This window comes from Mobula hypostoma, chromosome 3 (genome assembly GCF_963921235.1).
Source record: "Mobula hypostoma chromosome 3, sMobHyp1.1, whole genome shotgun sequence".
In the NCBI taxonomy this organism is placed as follows: Eukaryota; Metazoa; Chordata; class Chondrichthyes; order Myliobatiformes; family Myliobatidae; genus Mobula; species Mobula hypostoma.
In genome coordinates, this window is record NC_086099.1 from 179579241 (window position 1) to 179601824 (window position 22584).

The 22584-nt window shown below is 40.4% G+C and overlaps 2 protein-coding genes across 6 annotated transcripts in view; both read right to left on the reverse strand.

Moving 5' to 3' along the window:
- LOC134344424 (uncharacterized) overlaps window positions 1–22584 on the reverse strand; it is a 108722-nt gene that overhangs the window by 45298 nt on the left and 40840 nt on the right. The window lies entirely within an intron of this gene.
- The window catches only part of trdmt1 (tRNA aspartic acid methyltransferase 1), a 174144-nt gene that overhangs the window by 22742 nt on the left and 128818 nt on the right, over window positions 1–22584 (reverse strand). For all 5 annotated transcript variants that reach the window (XM_063044192.1, XM_063044194.1, XM_063044195.1 and 2 more), the window contains 3 exons: window positions 13661–13732; window positions 9254–9319; window positions 3643–3712 (listed from right to left, as the gene is read on the reverse strand). In XM_063044192.1, the coding sequence (XP_062900262.1) occupies window positions 3643–3712; window positions 9254–9319; window positions 13661–13732 (208 nt within the window). The remainder of the gene's footprint in view (window positions 1–3642; window positions 3713–9253; window positions 9320–13660; window positions 13733–22584) is intronic.

Genomic DNA, 22584 nt, shown 5'->3' on the forward strand with positions numbered 1-22584 from the left:
AAATACGTGATCAAGTATACCATGAAGGGGAGTGATCGGGCAATTCTTGGAGTGAATAGTGAAGAGGAAATCACACAGTTTTTGACAGGCAGATATATTGGGCCCTCTGAAGCTGTCGGATTGATACTTGGATTTCCATTTCACGAGAGGGAACCAGCTGTTGTTCGCCTTCAAGTGCACCTTCCCCAACAGCATCAAGTATTCTTTCGAGATAATGCTGCTGTACAACTGAATAATATGTCAAGAACCACTTTAATGGCATTCATGGATCTTTGCACTTGCGATCTATTTGCAAGAACCCTGTACTATGCGGATATTCCCAGATTCTACACGTGGACTAATAAGAGATGAGAAAGAAGGAGAATGGGGAAAGGAGTGGAGGAGTACTCCGGCATTTATGAAGCAAATGTTCTGGGTCGAGTGTACACCGTTTCTCCACGAAGTGGTGACATCTACTATTTGAGACTTCTTCTTCATCACATAAAGGGACCAGTGTTTTTCCAATATTTGAAAACACATGATGGAGATATCCTTCCATCATTCAAAGATCTCTGCAGAGAGAGAGGATTGTTGCAAGCTGACGATCATTAGCAGCAAACTATGGAAGAAGCAGCGAGAACAAGAATGCCCAGAGCAATGAGAGATTTGTTTGTCGTCTTGCTAACAAACATTGAAATCAACAATCCGCAGCAATTATGGAACCAGTTCAAGAATGCAATGTCTGAAGATTTCTTACAATTGGAGAGGAGAACTATCAATGATCCTAACATCATGATCGATGAGAGGCATCATGGACAAGCTCCTCTGTATTCCCAAAAGAAACTTGAGAACTTGAGCAAAACACTTGAAGAATATAACTTGCCGACACCAAGAAACGGAACAATTACTCAAAGTGCTGGCAATCTGGAATTATTGCGTGAACTGCAATATAACACAGATGAACAGCAGGAATTTGATTCACAGAAGGAGCTCCTACTGAATAATGAGCAAAGAGAAGTATATGAATATGTGTGCACCTGCGTGGAAAGGAATCTCTCTTCAATGATTTTCATTGATGCACCAGGAGGAACGGGCAAGACATTTATCATCAACTTGATCCTCGCTAAAGTTAGGGGAGCTGGAAGTGTTGCTATTGCTGTAGCATCATCGGGTATTGCAGCAACATTGATGCCTGGTGGTAGGACAGCGCATTCACTTTTCAAAATACCCCTCAAAGTCAATGAGGATGCCCTTTGTAACATCAATAAAAATACCAATACTGCAAATTAACTCCAAAATGCGAAGCTTATTGTCTGGGATGAGAGCCCCATGATTAGGAGGGAGAGCTTTGAAGCCATGGATCACACTCTTCGTGATGTATGCGGCAAGAATGAGGCCTTCGGGGGTATTTTAACCATTTGCTGTGGCGATTTCTGTCAGCTTCTAGCAGTTGTGAAAAGCGGAAATGATGCTGATGTGGAGAATTCTTGCATTAAAAAATCATACTTATCGAGAAGCTTCATCAAGTTTCAATTGAAGAGAAACATGCGATTGAGTGAGAGAGAAGGATGATATTCTCAGTTCTTATTGGATGTTGGAGAAGACGAGATTGAGAAAAATGAAAACAATGAAATCGAATTACCTGAAGATATGATTCTGCCAGCAACAACTATGGAAGAATGCATTGATTTCATCTACCTGACATTCGACAATCCTGCAGAGCTCTTCTCGAGGAATTCTATCTTGGTTCCTCTTAATGAAATGATATGAAAAATAAACTTCACATGTATTAGACACTTCCCTGGAATCATGAAAGAATACTGCTCCTTCAATGCCATAAGTGAAGGAGCTAACACCACTCATTTTCCAACAGAATTCCTTGATTCGGTCGAACTCTCTGGATTGCCACCACATAAACTGGAATTGAAGAAGGGATCTCCCACCATTTCAACGAGGAACTTGGATCCACCAAGGCTTTGCAATGGAACGTGAATGATGGTGGAAGAACTTCACGACAATCTCATCGTAGCAAAGATAAACATTGGTCCATTCAAAAATGACATTGTCATGACCCCAGAATAACTCTCAATTTATCAGAAGGGGAAGATGTCCCTCTTCAGCAGAGCCAGTTCCCGATACGGTCATGCTTTGCTGTGACTATACATAAGGCGCAAAGCCAAACCATAAAGAATGTGTTGATTTATCTGGAGAAACCAGTATTCCAGCATGGTCAGCTGTATGTGGCTTTAAGCCGGGGAGAAAGAAATGAAAACGTTAGAGTATTCCTGAAGGGTGGCAGATCAACCAGAAATGTGGTCATAAAAAGTGTCCTTCGTTAAATGAGGAGGACCAATATTTGTCTTGCTACGTGTCTTTCTTCATTAATACACTGAGTTCTTCTTCTTTAATTTCCAAAGCACATCACATCACACTGCACTACCTTTCTCTCAAAAGGTGCCCCAACAGGTCACCCGGTTGTCTAGTTTTCATTAAAATCATGGGTGAAACAACCTTTTCACAACTCTCTCCATCTTTCTCTCCATATCCCTCGATCTCCTTTAGCACGAACTAACTTCAAAACTTGGTGGAGAGTATAGGGACAGACAAGTTGTCATTCAGAGAATAAATATTAGCTTCAAGGCTATAACAGTAGCAGCCACCATGGTACAGCACATGCTGACAGTTTCCACAGCTTGCAGTATTACTTTGTTATCTTAAACTACTGACAATTCTCTCTGATGCCAGGTTATTTCATGTCAACTTAAGGCCCAAATAAACATAAGATCAATGCCTGTCAGTTGCCTTTCACCTCAAAAGATACAACTAGATTAAGGAGAACTACAAGAAGAGGGGATAATAGTGACATAATTTGCTCAGCAGATGCACGTGATAGCATATCAATTTAGATGCAATACCATATAAATTTCCCAAAAGAATCTAAAACAAGCATTTGAAATATTATATTTACAAAATGTCTACCCAGATATGCAGAAACAAATCCAACATGTCATGCAACTCCATTCTGGTTTGGAATAAATATGAGCAGGGTATCCAAGATATTGGATACTGGAGTGCCCATTTTATTTCTGTAAAACTGGACAGGTGCAACAACTTCTTTTAAGCAGTGGGTTATTCTCCAATACTATATAATCTAGTAGGACTTCAACCCCAAGGCTTTACAACAAAAATATTGTTTTTAATGCCACCATGATATCAGGATGGTAGACTTCAATAAAATATTATGTTGTTTTAACATCTCAGTGAAAGAGTAGTGGTAAATATGTTTTAAAGGTATTGATGCACATCTGGCTTTTTTAAGCGTTATTTGCACTTAAGGTGTATTTGTACATCCAAAGTTAATCTAACTTATTAAAATATGCTTTTTTATATTAATACAATGTGCAATCATCAACATTATACATGTTTAGATAAACTTTGCCAATGCTTCAGTGGAGTTTTCCTATCATGTATATTGGTGTTCAAAAAAATTCTGATATGTTTTTCCACAGCACGAGCCATCTCAGTAAAGTTTTACAGTTCAAATACAAATTTCTTAATCAATGTTATAATATAGAACAAAAATACCTTTTTAACTGTAAACATTACAAAAGAAACACCACAAACAGAGGATAAGTATTATTAGTTCTATTGATGTCTACGTACCAAGGTTGGAGAGAGTAGGAATTCCTGGTATGAATATCCGCAATTCTTCAGAGTTTGTATCAATTTATCTCTGATTTTAAAAAAATTTATTTTATCAAATCCAATGTAAAAACAAATCATCCTAACACCAGCCCCTTATTCTACAAATACACTAATACAGAAACTGAGGGAAAAAGAGGCAGAATTAACTCCAAACATTATGACAATAGGATAGCTCAACTATTCCCTAGGTTTTAATTCAGTTAAGTGAGACACCGAAGGACTAACTCAATTTAACCCAATTAAGTGTCTGAGTAACAAATTATATGCTTAAATAAAATGCAGAACAAATTAGAACACTACCAATACTACAGTAGTACTATAAAAGTGTGTCTTTGTCCCCAGAAGAATTCCTTCATATCGTGTTCTTTTAACCGTAAATGAACATCAGCACAATCACCTAGTGCAGATAATGGAATGTCTTCACACAATGCTGTCTGTCGATGATTGCATTCCCCAAATTTTCATTGTAACATTCAAGACGTTACCTTCAAAGTATAAACTACGAAGAATTCAATATCTCCAAATTCTTTGTATTTTCTAACTTGCTAAAGTAGTGAAATCGTCTCATTTTCACTCCCACCCGTTTCTGGCATCTTCAAACTTGAACACTTGAAATCACAGACAGCAAAACAATTCTGAATTGTTTTACTGCTTATTTCTCACCAACTATCAGTGCTTTCTGAACACAAACAAATGCAACTGGCAGTATTTAAAAACTGTTCACTTAAAGTATAATATTGTGTCTAACTGCCATGTAAGTGCACACAACTGATGCTAGATAGAAACTGTTCAGCAACAGTCCCCTGGCACAATTAAAGATCATTAATTAACTAAGGGACTCCTGACTTTTCTTGATTAGTCTTTGTTCAATTATGCCAAATAAGATTAATCTGATTAACCAATGGCACAATTAACTGGAATCCACTGTATTTTTTTATTGAAAGTTTAATAAAGGAAAGGGAGAAGGGAAGAACTTGCATTTGAAAGACCATTAATATGATCAGATCAAAGAAGAGAAACACTTTGATTATTCCTTACTTTCAAGCTTTGTAAGGTTAATGTTAAACTCTCTGCAACCAGAGATCATTTTAGCTTGTATAAGAATGATGAACTCACAATTTCTTTCAAGACAGAAGGACTATGTTGAATGAGCAAATATTTGCCCATAATAACACACTAGAGTTAAGAACAAACATCAAAAAGGATCATTGTTGCAAGTGGTCTGCACCATTTAGATCAGATGATGAAAAACAGATGACAGTATTAACCAGCAAACAGAAACCACGAACTAGACAGAATATATAAACAAAAGTACATTTGAAACAAAATGCTCTGCACATCCAAGAGAGATCTTTCATCAGATAACCTTATCCCTATGGTCAGCTTAGTTCTATCTACCATGGATGTCTTCCCTCTTCTTCTCCACCACCACCCTGTCACTTTCTCCCTTCGCCCTATCTCACACCCACCACCCACCCCCCACCCCACCACCGTGGTTTAGCAAGTTTCTTTTGAACTTCTTGGCTGGAAAATTTAATGCTGTTTCTCTTCTCGCAGATGAGGCCTGACCCACTGAGTAATTTTAACATTTTTTTATTTTTACGTTCTACCCAACAAGCACATCAATTACTGCCAGCAATTAATTCACAACTTAGCTCCCATTTGGCTTTTAAAATTTCCTTCAGGGAAGAAATGCTCTGCACGTAGACCTGTTAATGGAGTCAACATATTTATCTTTTGTTCTCTATACTAATTACCTGTTTGTTTGTTTATTTATTATCACTTCTCTTTTTTTCTTTTGTATTTGCACAGTTCAGTGTCTTTTGCACACTGGTTGTTTGTCCATCCTGTTGGGTGTGATCTTTCAGTGATTCTATTATGTTTCCTGGATTTACTGCGTATGCTCAGAAGAAAGTGAATCTATGTACTTTGATAATAAATTTACTTTGAACTTTGATATTTCCACCAAGACTTTCACTTTAATCTGCTGCCTGTGTCTGTCGTGTTTTGCAAACTTTATGCCAAGTTTATTTAATGTCATGCCATTTCCAAGAGCAAAAAGAGATCCAGTTATTTGGATTAAATTTAAACTTAGTTTTCAACATTCAGTCCAGTTCCCTCTTCTGTCCCTCTATTCACTTATGGGTTTTACTAGGCAGCAGCAAACTGATAGAAAAAACCAGAATGCTACAGCAAGAATTCTAATAATAGAAAAAAGTTGCAAATTTATTTAAACCTTTTGACCTGAATTTTCTTGAATAGTAGAAAATTGGCAATATTTAATAAGACCACTCAGTCCACTTCAGCAGAGAAAGAGTTCTCCAGCCTGGTATCATCCTCACATATCTTCATACAAGTCCAAGCACTCTATAAATGTGATGAGGATTTCTCCTTCTATTACCCCTTCATGCAGTGAATTTCAGAATGCAATTAAGTTTAAACAATTTTCCAGATATTTGCTTTAATCCTGTTACCAATTTATCTAAATCAGTAATTCCCAATGGAGGTGGTTACGTGTCCTAATGGGGCGCTAGGGGAATTAGAAGTTGGCCGGGTGTGGGGGGGGGGAGGGGGGAGGTTCAAGATTCTTGGGGTGGGAAAACAAATCTTAATCTAACCAGTTTCCTCATTGCAACAATATATTATTGCATGAACGATATCTCCGTATACCTCGCTTATGGCTCCTACAATATCTGAAATGAACAAAGTACTGAAGTTGCAGTCTAATTAGTGTTTTAAGCCTAATCATCTTGCTTTGCTACTCTGAATTCTTGCCATAAGTGAAAATATACATGATGCCTTTTGAATTGGTTGCTATCTTCAAAGTTCTCATAGAGCTACACTGCACAAAAACAGCCCATCAGCCTACCATATCAATCCCAACCTATCCATACCATTCCCTCTGGATGAAAATTTCTTCCTAACCCTCCTGCTCTTTTCTCTGCACCACAGCTCTCTAATTTGAGACACCGCTATTCTGAGGAAAAGTTTCTTCCTATCCATTTCTCACATGTTTTTGTACCTCCATTGGATCCCAACTCAACTTTTTTCACTCCACAACAACAAATAGAGGCTCTCCTCATAACTGAAATGGTCTATCCCAGGTAATATGCTGGTGAATTTTCTCTGCACCCCCAGAAATGCAGTCACATCCTTTGTAGTAATGTGGTGACCAGAACCACTTCAGCTGTGGCTAACCCAATGATTTATAAAATTGCACCAGAACCTCTCTACTCTTATAATCTATTTTCTGGCTAATGAATACAAGTATTCTTTGTGCCTTCTTCACCACTTTACTTATTTGTGCTGACACTTTCAGGAGTCCTTCGATTTACACACAAGGCCCCTCTATTCCTCAAATCTACCTAAAGCCCTACCATTTATTATGCGTATCTTATCCTCACTGCTCCTTCCAGATAAGAATTTTATCAGAATTTAATTCTATCTGCCATTTTCTGCCCACTTTACACAGCTGGTTGATTTCTGAAGGCATAGCTGCAGTGGGTAATTAATTAAAACACATAAGGGAAGAACCTACTTAATCTTGTCCTCACCTGTGGCAGATGAACCTGTCCACGATAGCACTGATAAAATAAGACAAAGTCCTGTCATTACACTGTCTTTATAACCCTCTATGGTGTTGTGTGGCACTATAAGACTCAGAATAGGTCGAGCAGCTTAAAACTGGATGTCTATGAATTAATGTAAAACAACAGCAGCAGTAACATACACCACAGCAAACTGTAACCTCATTGCCTAACATAACCTTCAGTGTTGTCAATCCAGGCAGTCAATCTTTGTTCAATGAGTACAGTAAGGCATTCAGAGAGCAGCACCAGACATACCTTAAAATGATGAAGTACCAGCCTAGCGAAGCTCAAATATTGTACAGGACCACAAGTATGCTAAACAGTATGTAGAGATGAGTAATTATACAATCAATGGAACTAGTCAAAGCTCTGCAGCCTTACCACATCTTATTGTAACTGGTGAAGACCAATTATACAGTTAAATGGAACAGAAGACCACAAAATCTAACTCATCCTGAATGATAGCAAGACTTAGCATGTGAATACTAAAGAAAATGCTGAAGCCTTTGCAACAATGTTCAACCAGCTGGGTGAAATAGATGATCCATCATTATTCCACCTGTGATTCCTATCAACATAGAAGCTGCTCTTAGCCAATTTGATTCATTCTTTAAGATATCAAGGACATAGAAGCATTGCTTACACCAGAGGCTATGGGACAGTACTGAAAGCCTGTGCGACAGAAGTAACCAACATCAGGCTGGCACTGGAGGAGCTGCACACCATGATCAGCAGACGTGAGACAGCGCATCCAATCACTGTGGGAATCTTCAACCAGAATAATATTGATCTTCATTTCCATTGCATTCTAGATGAACCACACTTACAAGGGACAACTAACACTTATTTCTATTCTTTGCACACTTGAGTCCCACTTACAGCCACAAGAGTTAAAAGAATACTTATAAATAATGCACAATAATGCTGTGAGACCAAGTATATCATTGAAAATACAGCCAATGAGTTTTGTTTTGATTGCTTAGAAAGTAAAGTATTAATTCATGTTATTTTTGATAACTTAGAAATTAAAAAATAAGGTAGAAAAACAGAAAACCTACAGCACAATGCAGGCCCTTCGGCCCACAATGCTGTGCCAAACATGTACTTACTTTAGAAATTACCTAGGGTTCACAAGAGCCCTCTATTTTCCTACGCTCCATGTACCTATCCAGGAGTCTCTTAAAAGACCCTATTGTATCCACCTCCACCACAATCGCCGGCAACCCATTCCACACACTCACCACTCTCTGCATAAAAAACTTACCCCTGACATCTCCTCTGTACCTACTTCCAAGCACTTAAAACTGTGTCCTTTCGTGTTAGCCATTTCAGCCCTGGGAAAAAGCCTCTAGATTATCCACATGATCAATGCCTCTCATCATCTTATACACAGATTTTGCATTTCAGAATGATGCTTGCTGTTCATTCAGCTTACTTAAAGTCTCAAGAAGTTGCTTCACTGAAAATTGTGCTTATTAAAAATCTGAAACTTTTACATGATCATAGAACAGATGTAGGTAGAGCAAATTGTCATTGGCTTGTCAGAAGAATGGAAAGTACAACTGAAGAAATTCAGTGCCACATTATACACAGAAAGCAAAATCGTAGGAGAAAAATGGATTTAACACGACACCATGTCCCACTGGCAGAACAGACTAAACAGAGGTGATAAAACTGTTCTATGATATCGCATGCATCAAGTCAAACAAGGACAAGCAATTCTTTTAATTACCACCTACCAACCTCCTTCACCAGTTGAATCAGACTTTCTCCACACAGAACAACACTCAGAAGAAACACTGACAGCATCAGGAATACAGACCATACTTTTGAGTTGAGAATTTCAATGTTCATAGCCAAAAGTTGCTAAATTGCATTACCACTGACATTGTTTGCTGCTTTTTTGCTTCTGTGGTGAAAAATATTAAAACATCAAAGTTCGACAACACTTGTTTTTAATAAAAAAGATAAATGCATACCTTGCAACAGATGTTTCAAATCCTTTGACATTTTCAAGAAGAATATATTTAGGAGGCTTTATAAGGCTTGGAAGAACAAAATAATACAATATTTTACAATTTTACAGCTTTACTTCATAATATTCAATTGTGCTATATTTTATATAACAGTGACAAAAGAATTCATCAGTTTATCGTTACCTCAACAATAAATGAGGGAAAATTGACTGGAGTGCAGGCAGTCTCCAGCTTAAATGGAGTTACGTTCCTGAGAACTGTGCACATTAGAAAAGAACAAAAATAGAGGACCACTAAAGCAGCTGTGGCAGGAGAGACGGCAGCCGCCTGCCAGGTTCAGTGAATGCTAACATTGCATTTACCTTCCTCACCAGACCCAACCTGCAAATTAACCTTTAGCGATTCCTACACAAGGACTCTCAAGTCCCCTTGCACCACCGTTTTTTCCTATTTTCTCTCCATTTAGAAAATAGCAAGTTTGCTGATGACACTAAGATTGGAGGCGTTGTGGACAGGGAGGAAGGCTTTCAAAGCTTCCAGAGGGATCTGGACCAATTGGAAAAATGGGCCAGAAAATGGCAGATGGAACTTAATGCAGACAAGTGTGAGGTGTTGCATTTTGGAAGGACAAATCAAGGTAGGACATACACAGTAAATGGTAGGGCACTGAGGAGTGCGGAGGAAAAAGGAGATCTGAGAATTCAGATACATAATTCCCTGAAAGTGGCGTCACAGGTAGACAGGGTTGTAAAGAAGGCTTTTGGCATCCTGGCATACATAAATCAAAGTATTGAGTATAGGAATTGGGATGTTATGGGGAGGTTATATAAGACATTGGTGAGGCCAAATTTGGAGTATTATGTACAGTTCTGGTCACTTAACTATAGGAAGGATATCAGTAAGATTGAAAGGGTGCAGAGAAGATTTACTAGGATGTTGCCAGGTCTTCAGGAGTTGAGTTACAGGGAAAGATTGAACAGGTTAGGACTTTATCCATTGGGGTGTAGAAGAATGAGGGGAGATTTGATAGAGGTTTACAAAATTATGAGGGGTATAGACAGAGTAATGTGAATAGGCTCTTTCCACTTAGATTAGGAGAGATAAATACGAGAGGATATGGCTTTAGGGAGAAAGGGGAAAGGTTTAGAGGGAACATTAGGGGGAACTTCTTCACTCAGCGAGTGATGGGAGTGTGGAACAAGCTGCCATCTGACTTGGTAAATGCAGGCTCACTCTTAAGTTTTAAGAATAAATTGGATAGGTACATGGATGGGAGAGGTCTGGAGGGTTATGGACTGGATGCAGGTCAATGGGACTAGCGGAATAATGTTTTGGCACAGACTAGAAGGGCTGAATGGCCTGTTTTCTGTGCTGTAGTGTTCTATGGTTCTAACCTTTTCATTTCTTCTACAAAAGTATGTGATCATACACTTCCCGACACTGTATTTCATCTACCATTTATTTTCCCATTTTCCTGATCTGTCGAAGTCCTTCTTCCTCAAAACTACCTGCCCCACCACCTATCTTGATATTGTCTGCAAACTTTGCAATAAAGCCATCAATTCCATCATCCAATTCATTGACATATAACATAAAATGAATCAGCCCCAACACAGACCCCTGTGGAACACCATTAGTCACCGGCAGCCAACCAGAAAAGGCCCCCTTTATTTTCACTGTTTGCTTCTTGCCAATCAGGTCCATGCTAGAATCTTTTCTGTAATACCATGGGCTCATTAGCTTGTTAAGCAGCCTCAAGAGTGGCACCTTGTCAAAGGCCTTTTGAAAATCCAAGTACACATCATCTAATTCTCCTTTGTCTATACCGCATTAATTTCAAGAGAACTAGAATATTAAAGCAAGGATGTAATGTTGAAACTTTATAAAGCACTGGTGAGGCCTCACGTGGTGTGTGGTAAGGTTTGGGCCCATTATCTTAGAAAGGGTGTGCTGAAACTGGAGAGGGTTCAAAGCAGGTTCACGAAAATAATTCCAGGTTTGAATGGCTTGTCACATGAAGAGCATTTGATGGCTCTAGGCCTGTATTCACTCGAACTCAGAAGAATCAGTGGTGACCTCATTGAAGCCTATTGATTGGTGAAAGGCCTTTATAGAGTGGATGGGGAAAGGATGTTTCCTGTGCTGGGTGAGTCTAAGACCAGGACCAGCTTCAGAATAGAGAGGTATCCTTTTAGAACAGAGATACAGAGGAATTTATTCATCCAGAGAGTGGTGAATCTGTGGAATTCTTTGCTACAGGCAACTGTTTTTATGTTTATTTAAGGCAAAGGTTGATAGATTCTTGATTGGTCAGGGCATGAAGGAATACAGGAGAAGGCAGGAGATTTGGACTGAGAGGAAAATTGGATCAGCCATGATGAAATGGCGGAGCAGACTCGATAAGCCAAATGGCCTAATTCTGCTCCTATATTTTATGGTCATATGAAATGGTAATTGACTTCAGGAAAACTCACACCTCTCACACCCCTCTTTGCATCAGTGGCACAGCACTGGAGTGCATGTCTCACACATGATCGCAGAACACCTCCTACACAATCAGGAAAGCTCATTAATGCCCTTACTTTCTGAAAGGCTGAAGAGACCTGGACTATACATGCCAATACTCACAACCCTCTACAGATGTACAGTAGAGAGCATCTTAACATATTGCATCACTGCATGGTACAGGAACTGCACTGCGGCACAGGAAGGCTTTACCACAGACAGTCCAAACTGTCCAACGTATCACTGGCACCAGCCTACAGAAAGATGCCATAAAATGGCGAGCAATATCATGAAGGATCCCACCCATCCTGCTCATGGACTAATAGCCCCACTCCCATCAGGGAGGAGGCTACGACTCTCTGAACTGAATACTCGCTTTATCACTGAACCGTTCCCACAACCTAAGGGCACACTTTCAAGAACTTTTCATCTTGTGTTCATCTCAATATTTATTACTTATTCATTATCATTATTAGTGTTATTATTGTTCTCTTTCTTTTTGTACTTGCAGAGTTTGTTGCTTTTAGTGCACATTGGTTGTTGTCCGTCCTGTTGGGTGCGGTCTTTCATTGAGTTTATTGTGTTTAGAAACATAGGAAACCTACAGCACAATACAGGCCCTTCGGCCCACAATGCTGAGTCAAACATGTACTTACTTTAGAAATTACCTAGAGTTACCCTTAGCCTTCTATTTTTCTGATCTCCACGTACCTGTCCAGGAGTCTCTTAAAAGAGCCTATCGTATCTGCCTCCCCCACTGTCGCCGGCAGCCTATTCCACGCACTCACCACTCTCTGCATAAAAAACTTACCCCTGACATCTCCTCTGTACCTACTTCCAAGCACCTTAAAACTGTGCCCTCTCGTGCTAGCCATTTCAGCCCTGGGAAAAAGCCTCTTAAGTTTCTTCTACTTACTGTGATTGTATGCAAGAAAATTAACTCAGTGTTTTATATGGTGACATACATGTACTTCGATAATACATTTATTTGAAGTTTGAATGTGGCATCTATGGCAGGACCACCAGACTCAAAAGTAGTTACTTTCCCCAAGCAGCAAGACTGATCAACACCTCTGCCTACTAACCAACCCATCCACACTACCCCCCCACCACTACTTTATCATGCCTTGCCAGTCATCATAAATACAGATACTTCTGTACCTCGCATCACTTTACGTACATAAAATCTATGTATATAAGTTATCTTATGCATTTATATAGGGTTTATTGCACTTTTTATTGGGTTATTTTTCTTAATGTGTTTTTGTTAGTGCTACATCAGATCCAGAGTAGCAATAATTCTGTTCTCCTTTACACTTGTGTTCTGAAAAACAATTCTGAATGTTGAATCTTGAAGAGGTAGATAGTTAGAGTCTTCATCCCAGAGTGGAAATGCAAATACTGGAGGGCATAGGTTTAAAGTGAGAGAGTTATAGTTTAAGGATATGTCCGAGGGAAGCTTTTATTTACTTACTGGTTGCCTGATGTGCACTGCCAGGAGAGGTGGTAGATTACATAGCAATGTTTAAGAGCTATTTAGACAGATACATGAACAAGCAGACAAAAGAGGGATATAGGCCATGTACAGACAAATGTGATTAGTTAGACTGTCATCATGATCAGCACAGACATGGGCCAGAGAAATTGCTCTTGTGCTGTTCAATGTCCTATAATCTTGTATGCGCTAAATGATTTTAATTATTCTTTAACTGAGAATCAAACCATCTCACAACAAAGTGTTAATCTTTTTGGTTCGATTTTCACATGTAACTATTCCTCCTGCTAGTTTCTAATATATATAGATTTGATTTACGTTTAATCTTCTCAAAATCTTTTATGCCTATCACCTGACAGTGGTTCAATTTTTTTAAGTACAGTATTGGTTAAAGAGCAATAAATTCAAACCTTGGTAATAAATCAAGGATGTACAAAAAGCTCTTGATCCTGGAATCCAATACATCTTTCTGTGCACCTAATCTGTTTTAAAGACAAAGATGGACAATTAGTTTTTGAAACAAAGAACTGCTTGTTTTCAAAACTAGTATTCAAAAATGTGAAAATTAAATGAGAGTTGCTTTTACATTTGAATCATTTGACTTTTAAATTTGAATCATTCAATCAGTGAGGAGTTAACTGATGTCTTCTCTTCTTAATATGAAGCCAATTTCCAGAACAAATTCCCCTACAGACCATAATACTTTTAAGTGTATAAAACAATTACAAACAATTTCACATATTTCACAGCATCTGAAACACTTGGAAGAAGAAGCTATTTAAATAATAATGCATTTTGACTTATCCCACCTGCAGGGAATTATATTTTCTTCAAACAATAAACACTGCTTGATTAATTTACAGTGAATACTCTCCAAGTTTCTGATCAATGGCAAAACTACCCTGATCCTGAATCCATCTACATCCAGCCTCAATGCAACCAACAACGCAGAAATTTATGGAATGGAAGATCGCAGATATTACTGCCACTTTTTGGCTGTGTTTTCTTAGCATCCTTGCACTAATGTCAGGAATGCAAGTGCGTTTAAGGAAACCGGATTTTAGACTCCCAATACTGACTATCTTGCTGGCAAACGTGTAGTCTCTGGTGAGTAAAATCAATGACTCAGTGCGAGGGTGCTGAATTAGAGGGACATTAAGGCCATGTGTGTCGCTTGTTTCACAGAGTCCTGGTTAACTCCTTCTGTACCAGATGCAGTGATTCATATCAACACACACAAAATGCTGGTGGAACGCAGCAGGCCAGGCAGCATCTTTTGGAAGAGGTACAGTCGACGTTTCGGGCAGAGACCCTCCGTCAGGACTAACTGAAAGAAGAGATAGTTAGAGATTTGAAAGTGGGAGGGGGAGAGGGAGATCCAAAATGATAGGAGAAGACAGGAGGGGGAGGGAAGGAGCTAAGAGCTGGAAAGTTGATTGGCAAAAGGGATAAAAGGCTGGAAAAGGGAGAGGATCATGGGATGGGAGGCCTAGGGAGAAAGAAAGGGGGAGGGGAGTGCCAGAGGAAGATGGAGAGCAGGCAAGGAGTTATAGTGAGGGACAGAGAGAGAGAAAAGAGAGAGAGAAAAAAAGGGGAAATAAATAAATAAATAAGGGAATAAGGGATGGGGTCAGAAGGGGAAGAGGGGCATTAACGTAAGTTACAGAAGTCAATGTACATGCCATCAGGTTGGAGGCTACCCAGACGGAGTATAAGGTGTTGTTCCTCCAACCTGAGCGTGGCTTCATCATTGACAGTAGAGGAAGCCATAGATAGACATATCAGAATGGGAATGGGACATGGAATTAAAACGTGCCCCCCCCCGCCCTTTCTTTCTCCCTAGGCCTCCAGTCCCATGATCCTCAACCTTCTCTAGCCTTGTATCCCTTTTGTCAATCAACTGTCCAGCTCTTGGCTTCATCCCTCCCCCTCCTGTCTTCTCCTATCATTTTGGATCTCCCCCTCCCCCTTTCAAATCTCTTACTAACTCTTCCTTCGGTTAGTCCTGACGAAGGGTCTCGGCCTGAAACATCGACTGTACCTCTTCCAATAGATGCTGCCTGGCCTGCTGCATTCACCAGCATTTTGTGTGTGTTGCTTGAATTTCCAGCATCTGCAGATTTTCTCATGTTTGTGATTCATATCGACAGGTTTACTATATACCGTCAGGATAGATCTATGGAGTCTCTCAAAAGCAGAAGTGGAAGATCAACTCTTCTTGGTGCACAAATATATCAGTGCTGTCCCAATTCTGCTCACCAGACCTGGAATATCCTGCAATTAAGTGCCATCCATTTTACCTACCAAGGGAGATTTCCATGATCATTTTGGTAGTGGTATACATTCCACCTCAGGCCAATGACAATCAGGCATTAGATGATCTGAGCAATGGGATCAACTTGCATGAAACAGCGCACCCTAACGCCTTCACCATCGTTTTGGGGGATTTTAACCAGGACAGTTTGCAAAAAATCACTGAACAATTACCATCAACAGATCATTTGCAACACCAGAGGAAACAACACACTGGACCACTGTTAACCACCATCAAGAATGCCTACCATGCTATTCCACACCCTCACTTTGGGAAGTCTGATCACTTGGCTATACTTCTACTCAGAGACGCAGAGACTAAAGACTGCAGCACCAGTAATGAGGACCAAGAAGGTATGGACAAGGGAGCCACAGGATTGTTTGGAACTGATGGTCTGAACCGTATTCAGGGATTCATCTTTGAATCTGGATGAGCATGCTGCAGTTGGTACCAACCTCATTAAAACCTGTGTGGATGAGTGTGTGCTTACAAAGACTTACTGTACATTCCCAAAACAAAGCAGATACACTAGTGAAGTTTAAGAGACTACTAGACAGGTATATGGAGGAAATTAAGGTGGGAGCTTATATGGGAGGCAGGGTTTGAGGGTCGGCACAACATTGTGGGCCGAAGGGCCTGTACTGTGCTGTACTATTCTATGTTCTATGTTAAAATCTGTGGATGAACCAGGGGGTATGTCATCTGCTGAAGGCTAGATCTGAGGCATTCAAGTCCGGCGACCCAGGCCTGTACCAGAAAACCAAGGTATGGCATAGCTCAAATACCACCTATAAACTTGCTGACTGTTGGTAGATCTCAGACAGAGCTGATGGGGTTTACAGGAGGGAGATATACCAACTCACTAGTGGTGTCACAGCAACAACTTTGCATTCAAAGTCTGTCAGACGAAAGAGCTGATAGTGAACTTCAGGAAGGGCAAGACAAAGGAACACATACCAATCCCCATAAAGAGATCAGAAGTGGAGAGAGTGAGAAGTTTCAAGAAGTGTCAAGATCTCTGAAGACCTAATCTGTTCCCAACATATCGATGCAGCTATAAAGAAGGCAAGATAGCGACTATACTTCATTAGGAGTTTGAAGAGATTTGGCAGGTCAACAAATACACTCAAAAGCTTCTACAGATGTGGCACAGAGAGCTTTCTGACAGGCTGCATCACTCTCTGATGTTGGGGAGGGGGGCTACTGCACAGGACCAAAAGAAGCTGCAGAGGGTCGTAAATTTAGTTGGCTCCATCTTGGGTACTAGCCTACAAACTACCCAGGACATCTTCAAGAAGCGGTGACTCAGAAAGCAGCGTCCATTATTAAGGACTTCCAGCACCCAGGGCATGACCTTTTTTCATTGTTACCATCAAGTAGTTGGTACAGAAGCCTGAAGGCACACACTCAGCGATTCAGAAACAGCTTCTTCCCCTCTGTTACCCAATTCCTCAATGGCAATTGAACACATGAATACCACCTCACATTTTTAAATATATATTATTTTTATTTTTGCATGTTTTTAATCTATTCAATTTACATATACCATAATTGGTTTACTTAATTATTTATTTTTACTTTTTTTTTCTTCTATATAATGCATTGCATTGAACTGCTGCTGCTAAGTTAACAAATTTCACGACACACGCTGGTGATAATAAACCTGATTCTGATGTAGGTTGACAATGACTCTTTATGAGCAGTTTTGGGCCCTTATCCTAGAAAAGATGTACTGGCATTGGAGAAGGTTCAGGTGAAAATCATGAGAATGATTCCAGGAATGAAAGCGTTAATGTATGAGGTGCTCTGGGCCTGTACTCACTGCAGTTTAGAAGAATGAATGGGGATTTCATTGAAACGTATCGAATATTAAAAGGCCTAGATAGACTGGATACGGAAAGAGTGCTTCCTATAGCGGGGGAGTCTAGCAGCAGAGGACGCAGCCTCAGAATAGAGGGACGTCCATTTAGAACAAACATGAGGAGGAATTTCTGTAGCCAAAGGTTATGAATCTGCGAAACTCATTGTCACACATGGCTGTGAAGGCCAAGTCATTGGGTATATTTAAAGTGGAGGTTGGTATGTCCTTGATTGGTCATGGCATCAAAGGTTACAGGGAGAAGGCAGGAGAATGGGGTTAAGAGGGATAATAAATCAGCCATGATGGAATGTTGGAGCAGACTCAATGGGCTGTATGGCCTAATTCCGCTCCTATGTCTTATGGTCTTATATGTTCCATATTACATATGGAAATGAAAACTTCAGAATTATTCTTATAAAACATGGAGGGGAAGTCAAAAGAAACCACCTGACAAAAGTAGAGCTATTAACACTTGCTCAAGGAATACACACAACGTTTTAACAGAATCCAAGACTCGCACTGATGATTCATTTTATCTGGGGATATGTAACATTTGATAGCAAACAATAAAGAACACTAGACAGGCGGACCACTGTGTGAGAAGTCAGATCATGTTTAACCATGGGGAAGAATGGGCATTCCTCCCATATTGTCTCAAATCCTACAGCAAACAGATCCACAACTTAGCTTATTAAGGAATGTCATGAAAACAATGGAAACACTTTGTCAGAATCGGAGGAAAATGCTTGGCTACGATGAGTCCAGAGTTATTTTCCTCAGATTCCCTAAGCCTTTTCTCTTATCAGTTGCAGAGTTTGCATGAAAGCTCAGCTGCCTTAGAAAGTAGATCGAAACATGGAGGTATGTTGGACGGAATGTCTCTCTAACCCAATCCATGCTATACCGGCACTGAAGTGCTTGGCAAAATGTAGAGGGAGTTGCAACCAAATATAGTACATGTGAGAGATGGAAGGGAATGGACTCTTGACCTTGCAATCTACCTTATTATGACTTTGCACCTTATTGTCTACTTCCACCACATTTTCTCTGTAACTATGACTCTATTCTGCACTGTCATTGCTTTACCTCAATGCACTGCTGTACTAATAATTTATTTATTGAGATTTAGTGCAGAATAGGCCTTTCTGGCCCTTCGAGCCACGCCGCCCAGCATTCGCCAAATTAACCCTCGCCTAATCACGGGATAATTTACAATGAACAATTAATCCACCAACCAGCATGTCTTTGGACTGTGGAAGGAAACCAGAACACCAAGAGAAAACCCTTGCATTTTGCAGGGAAGACGTACAGACTTCTTACAGATGACTCCCAACTCCAATGTCGCAAGATGTAATAGCATTGCGCTAACCACAATGCTACAGTACTTGCACATTACTTTATAGAAAATTGGCAGGATTATATTTTGCCAGCACATTTTACATACCCATAAATTTACAATATTAATTAAATGCAGTGCCATAACTACAAAATGACCAACAGCATCCAGCCATAGTGAACAAATTCCCTGCACTAGAGCCAGTGTATAACCAGACTTAAAAATCCATTGCAGTTAGTAAGCAACACACACAAAATGCTGGAGGAACTCAGCAGGCCAGGCAGCATCTATGGGAAAAAGTACAGACGATGTTTCAGGCTAAAACCCTTCGGCAGGATTTTTAGGTCTTTGGCAGGGTCTCAGCCTGAAACGTCATCTATACTTTCTTTCCATAGATGCTGCCTGGCCTGCTAAGTTCCTCCAGCATTTTGTGTGTGTTGCTGGATTTCTACCATCTGCAGATTCTCTCTTGTTTGCATTCGGTTAAGTTTTTTTTAAATGACTAACGGTGTTATTGCTTTCATGTTAACTGTATGGAAGGTCTATTCTAAGAAATATTCAGAATAGCAAGCCAGTGCTTGGTTCCACACTCTGGAAAAATGTCTTTCACTTGAAATCTTCTTGTTTATTTCTACCCAGATGACCTCACAAATCAAGAAAATAGGAACAGCAGTAGGCCAATTGGGCCCTCAAGAGTACCCTTCCATTTAATATGATTTTGGCTAATCCATCCAGACCCCATCCCCCAAAAGTCCTTAATTCTCCTATCTTTCAAAAAATATATATATTTCTAAAGTTTAGAAAATATAGACCCAATTTGTTTAGTCTCTCCAGATGGAAGAAAATCTCCACATCCCAGGAATAAATCCAAGTATTCTTTCTTGGATTGCAAGTCGAAAAGAAAGCAAATACTAGAAATTTAAAATAAAAACAAAAAATACTGTAAATACTCAACATATCAGGCTGTATCTGTGGAAAAAGAAACATAATTAATATCTCAGGATGAAGGAGCTTCAACCAAAAATTAATGTAGCCTGATATTCTGAGTGTTTCCTGCATTTCCTGCTTTATATTACTTATTGTTTGGACTGCCTCCAATGCTACTAAATTCTTTCTAAGGTGAAGGGACAAAAACATGTAAAATTTCTTGTGTGCCCTCCTAAGAACATGCTCAATTGTAACAAAATTTCCCCATCTTTAAATTCCCATTATTAAGCAACATAAGGCAATATGTCATTTGCCTTCATAATTACTTGTTAGCAAATGGGTGCAACTTCTTGTGATTCATGAACAAGATGAATTCTTAGATCCAAGCCATCATCCATCTGTACCTAACTCATGCAGTCTCTCTTCAATAATTTCCTTTTGGCTCGATATGTGCGGCTTCAAACTTTAAACATTTTTCTATTTTTCTGTTATTGTTAAACTTGCACACCTTATATTCTGTCCCATCCTCTGGGACATTAATATAAAATTACATAATTGAGAAGTAGGAATTAATTTCAGGGCCCCTCCTCCAAACTGAAAGATACTTGATTATACCAATTCCCTGCTTTCAATATACAAATCCAAGCTAACACGTTTCCACCAATTCTTCATACTTCCAACTGTTAACTTGTGCATGAGCCTTGTTTGTGGTGTCTTACCAAATCCCTTTTGGAAATTGAAATCAACCATATTTTCAGGTTCCCATCTATTAACTCTGCTTGTAACAAATAGAAAGAACTCAAGCAGATCTGTTAAATATGATTTATCTTTCATTAAAGCATATATATTTTGATTATAAAAAAAAACAACAGGAATTCTGCAGATGCTGGAAATTCAAGCAACACACATCAAAGTTGCTGGTGAACGCAGCAGGCCAGGCAGCATCTGTAGGAAGAGGTGCAGTCGACGTTTCAGGCCGAGACCCTTCGTCAGGACTAACTGAAGGAAGAGTGAGTAAGGGATTTGAAAGTTGGAGGGGGAGGGGGAGATCCAAAATGATAGGAGAAGACAGGAGGGGGAGGGATAGAGCCGAGAGCTGGACAGGTGATAGGCAAAAGGGGATACAAGAGGATCATGGGACAGGAGGTCCGGGAAGAAAGACGGGGGGGGGGGTGACCCAGAGGATGGGCAAGAGGTACATTCAGAGGGACAGAGGGAGAAAAAGGAGAGTGAGAGAAAGAATGTGTGCATAAAAATGAGTAACAGATGGGGTACGCGGGGGAGGTGGGGCCTTAGCGGAAGTTAGAGAAGTCGATGTTCATGCCATCAGGTTGGAGGCTACCCAGACGGAATATAAGGTGTTGTTCCTCCAACCTGAGTGTGGCTTCACCTTTACAGTAGAGGAGGGGACAGAGCGTAGATGTTCAGCAAAGCTGTCTCCCAGTCTGCAACGGGTCCAACATATCATTCTCCGTAACTTCCGCCACCTCCAGCGGGATCCCACCACTAAGCACATCTTTCCCTCCCCCCGTCTCTCTGCATTCCACAGGGATCGCTCCCTACGCAACTCCCTTGTCCTTTCGTCCCCCCCATCCCTCCCCACTGATCTCCCTCCTGGCACTTATCCGTGTAAGCGGAACAAGTGCTACACATGCCCTTACACTTCCTCCCTTACAACCATTCAGGGCCCCAAACAGTCCTTCCAGGTGAGGCAACACTTCACCTGTGAGTCGGCTGGGGTGATATACTGCGTCCGGTGCTCCCGATGTGGCCTTTTATATATTGGCGAGACCCGTCGCAGACTGGGAGACCGCTTTGCTGAACATCTACGCTCTGTCTGTCAGAGAAAGCAGGATCTCCCAGTGGCCACACATTTTAATTCCACATCCCATTCCCATTCTGACACGTCTATCCACAGCCTCCTCTACTGTAAAGATGAAGCCACACTCAGGTTGGAGGAACAACACCTTATATTCCGTCTGGGTAGCCTCCAACCTGATGGCATGAACATTGACTTCTCTAACTTCCGCTAATGCCCCACCTCCCCCTCGTACCCCATCTGTTACTTATTTTTATGCACACATTCTTTCTCTCACTCTCCTTTTTCTCTCTCTGTCCCTCTGAATATACCTCTTGCCCATCCTCTGGGCCCCCCTCCCTTGTCCTTCTTCCCAGACCTCCTGTCCCATGATCCTCTCGTATCCCCTTTTGCCTATCACCTGTCCAGCTCTTGGCTCCATCCCTCCCCCTCCTGTCTTCTCCTATCATTTTGGATCTCCCCCTCCCCCTCCAACTTTCAAATCCCTTACTCACTCTTCCTTCAGTTAGTCCTGACGAAGGGTCTCGGCCTGAAACGTTGACTGCACCTCTTCCTACAGATGCTGCCTGGCCTGCTGCGTTCACCAGCAACTTTGATATTTTGATTATATTAAGCTTTCCTAAATGATCAGCCTCATTCCTTTATTTTGGTGGGGGGAGAGGGGGTTCTCACACCTGCCTTAGCCACCCTCTTCCTTCTTGTATATTCTTAGAAACTCACTTCTTATTTTGACACAATATGCAAGATATGTTTCAGAATCAATTTTTTACCCTTCACATGAACTTTTCAGGTTTTTTTGTTTAAAAAAAGATCTCAGTCATCTAGTATACCACTCGTGTTACCACTTTGTATGTTCTACTTTTCGATTTAGCATTATCCTTGACCACTTTCATTAACCACAGATGGTTCCACTTTCTCAAGGAATCTCTCTTTCCAGCTGCTAAGTTTATGAACCAGTTGTTTAAACATGTAACAGTGTTCATTTATTAACCTCTCACCTTATGTACTCAGTCCACTCATGATAACTCTACATTCTTAGCAAAGAAATTGGCTTTATCCGAGTTGAAATTTTTGACC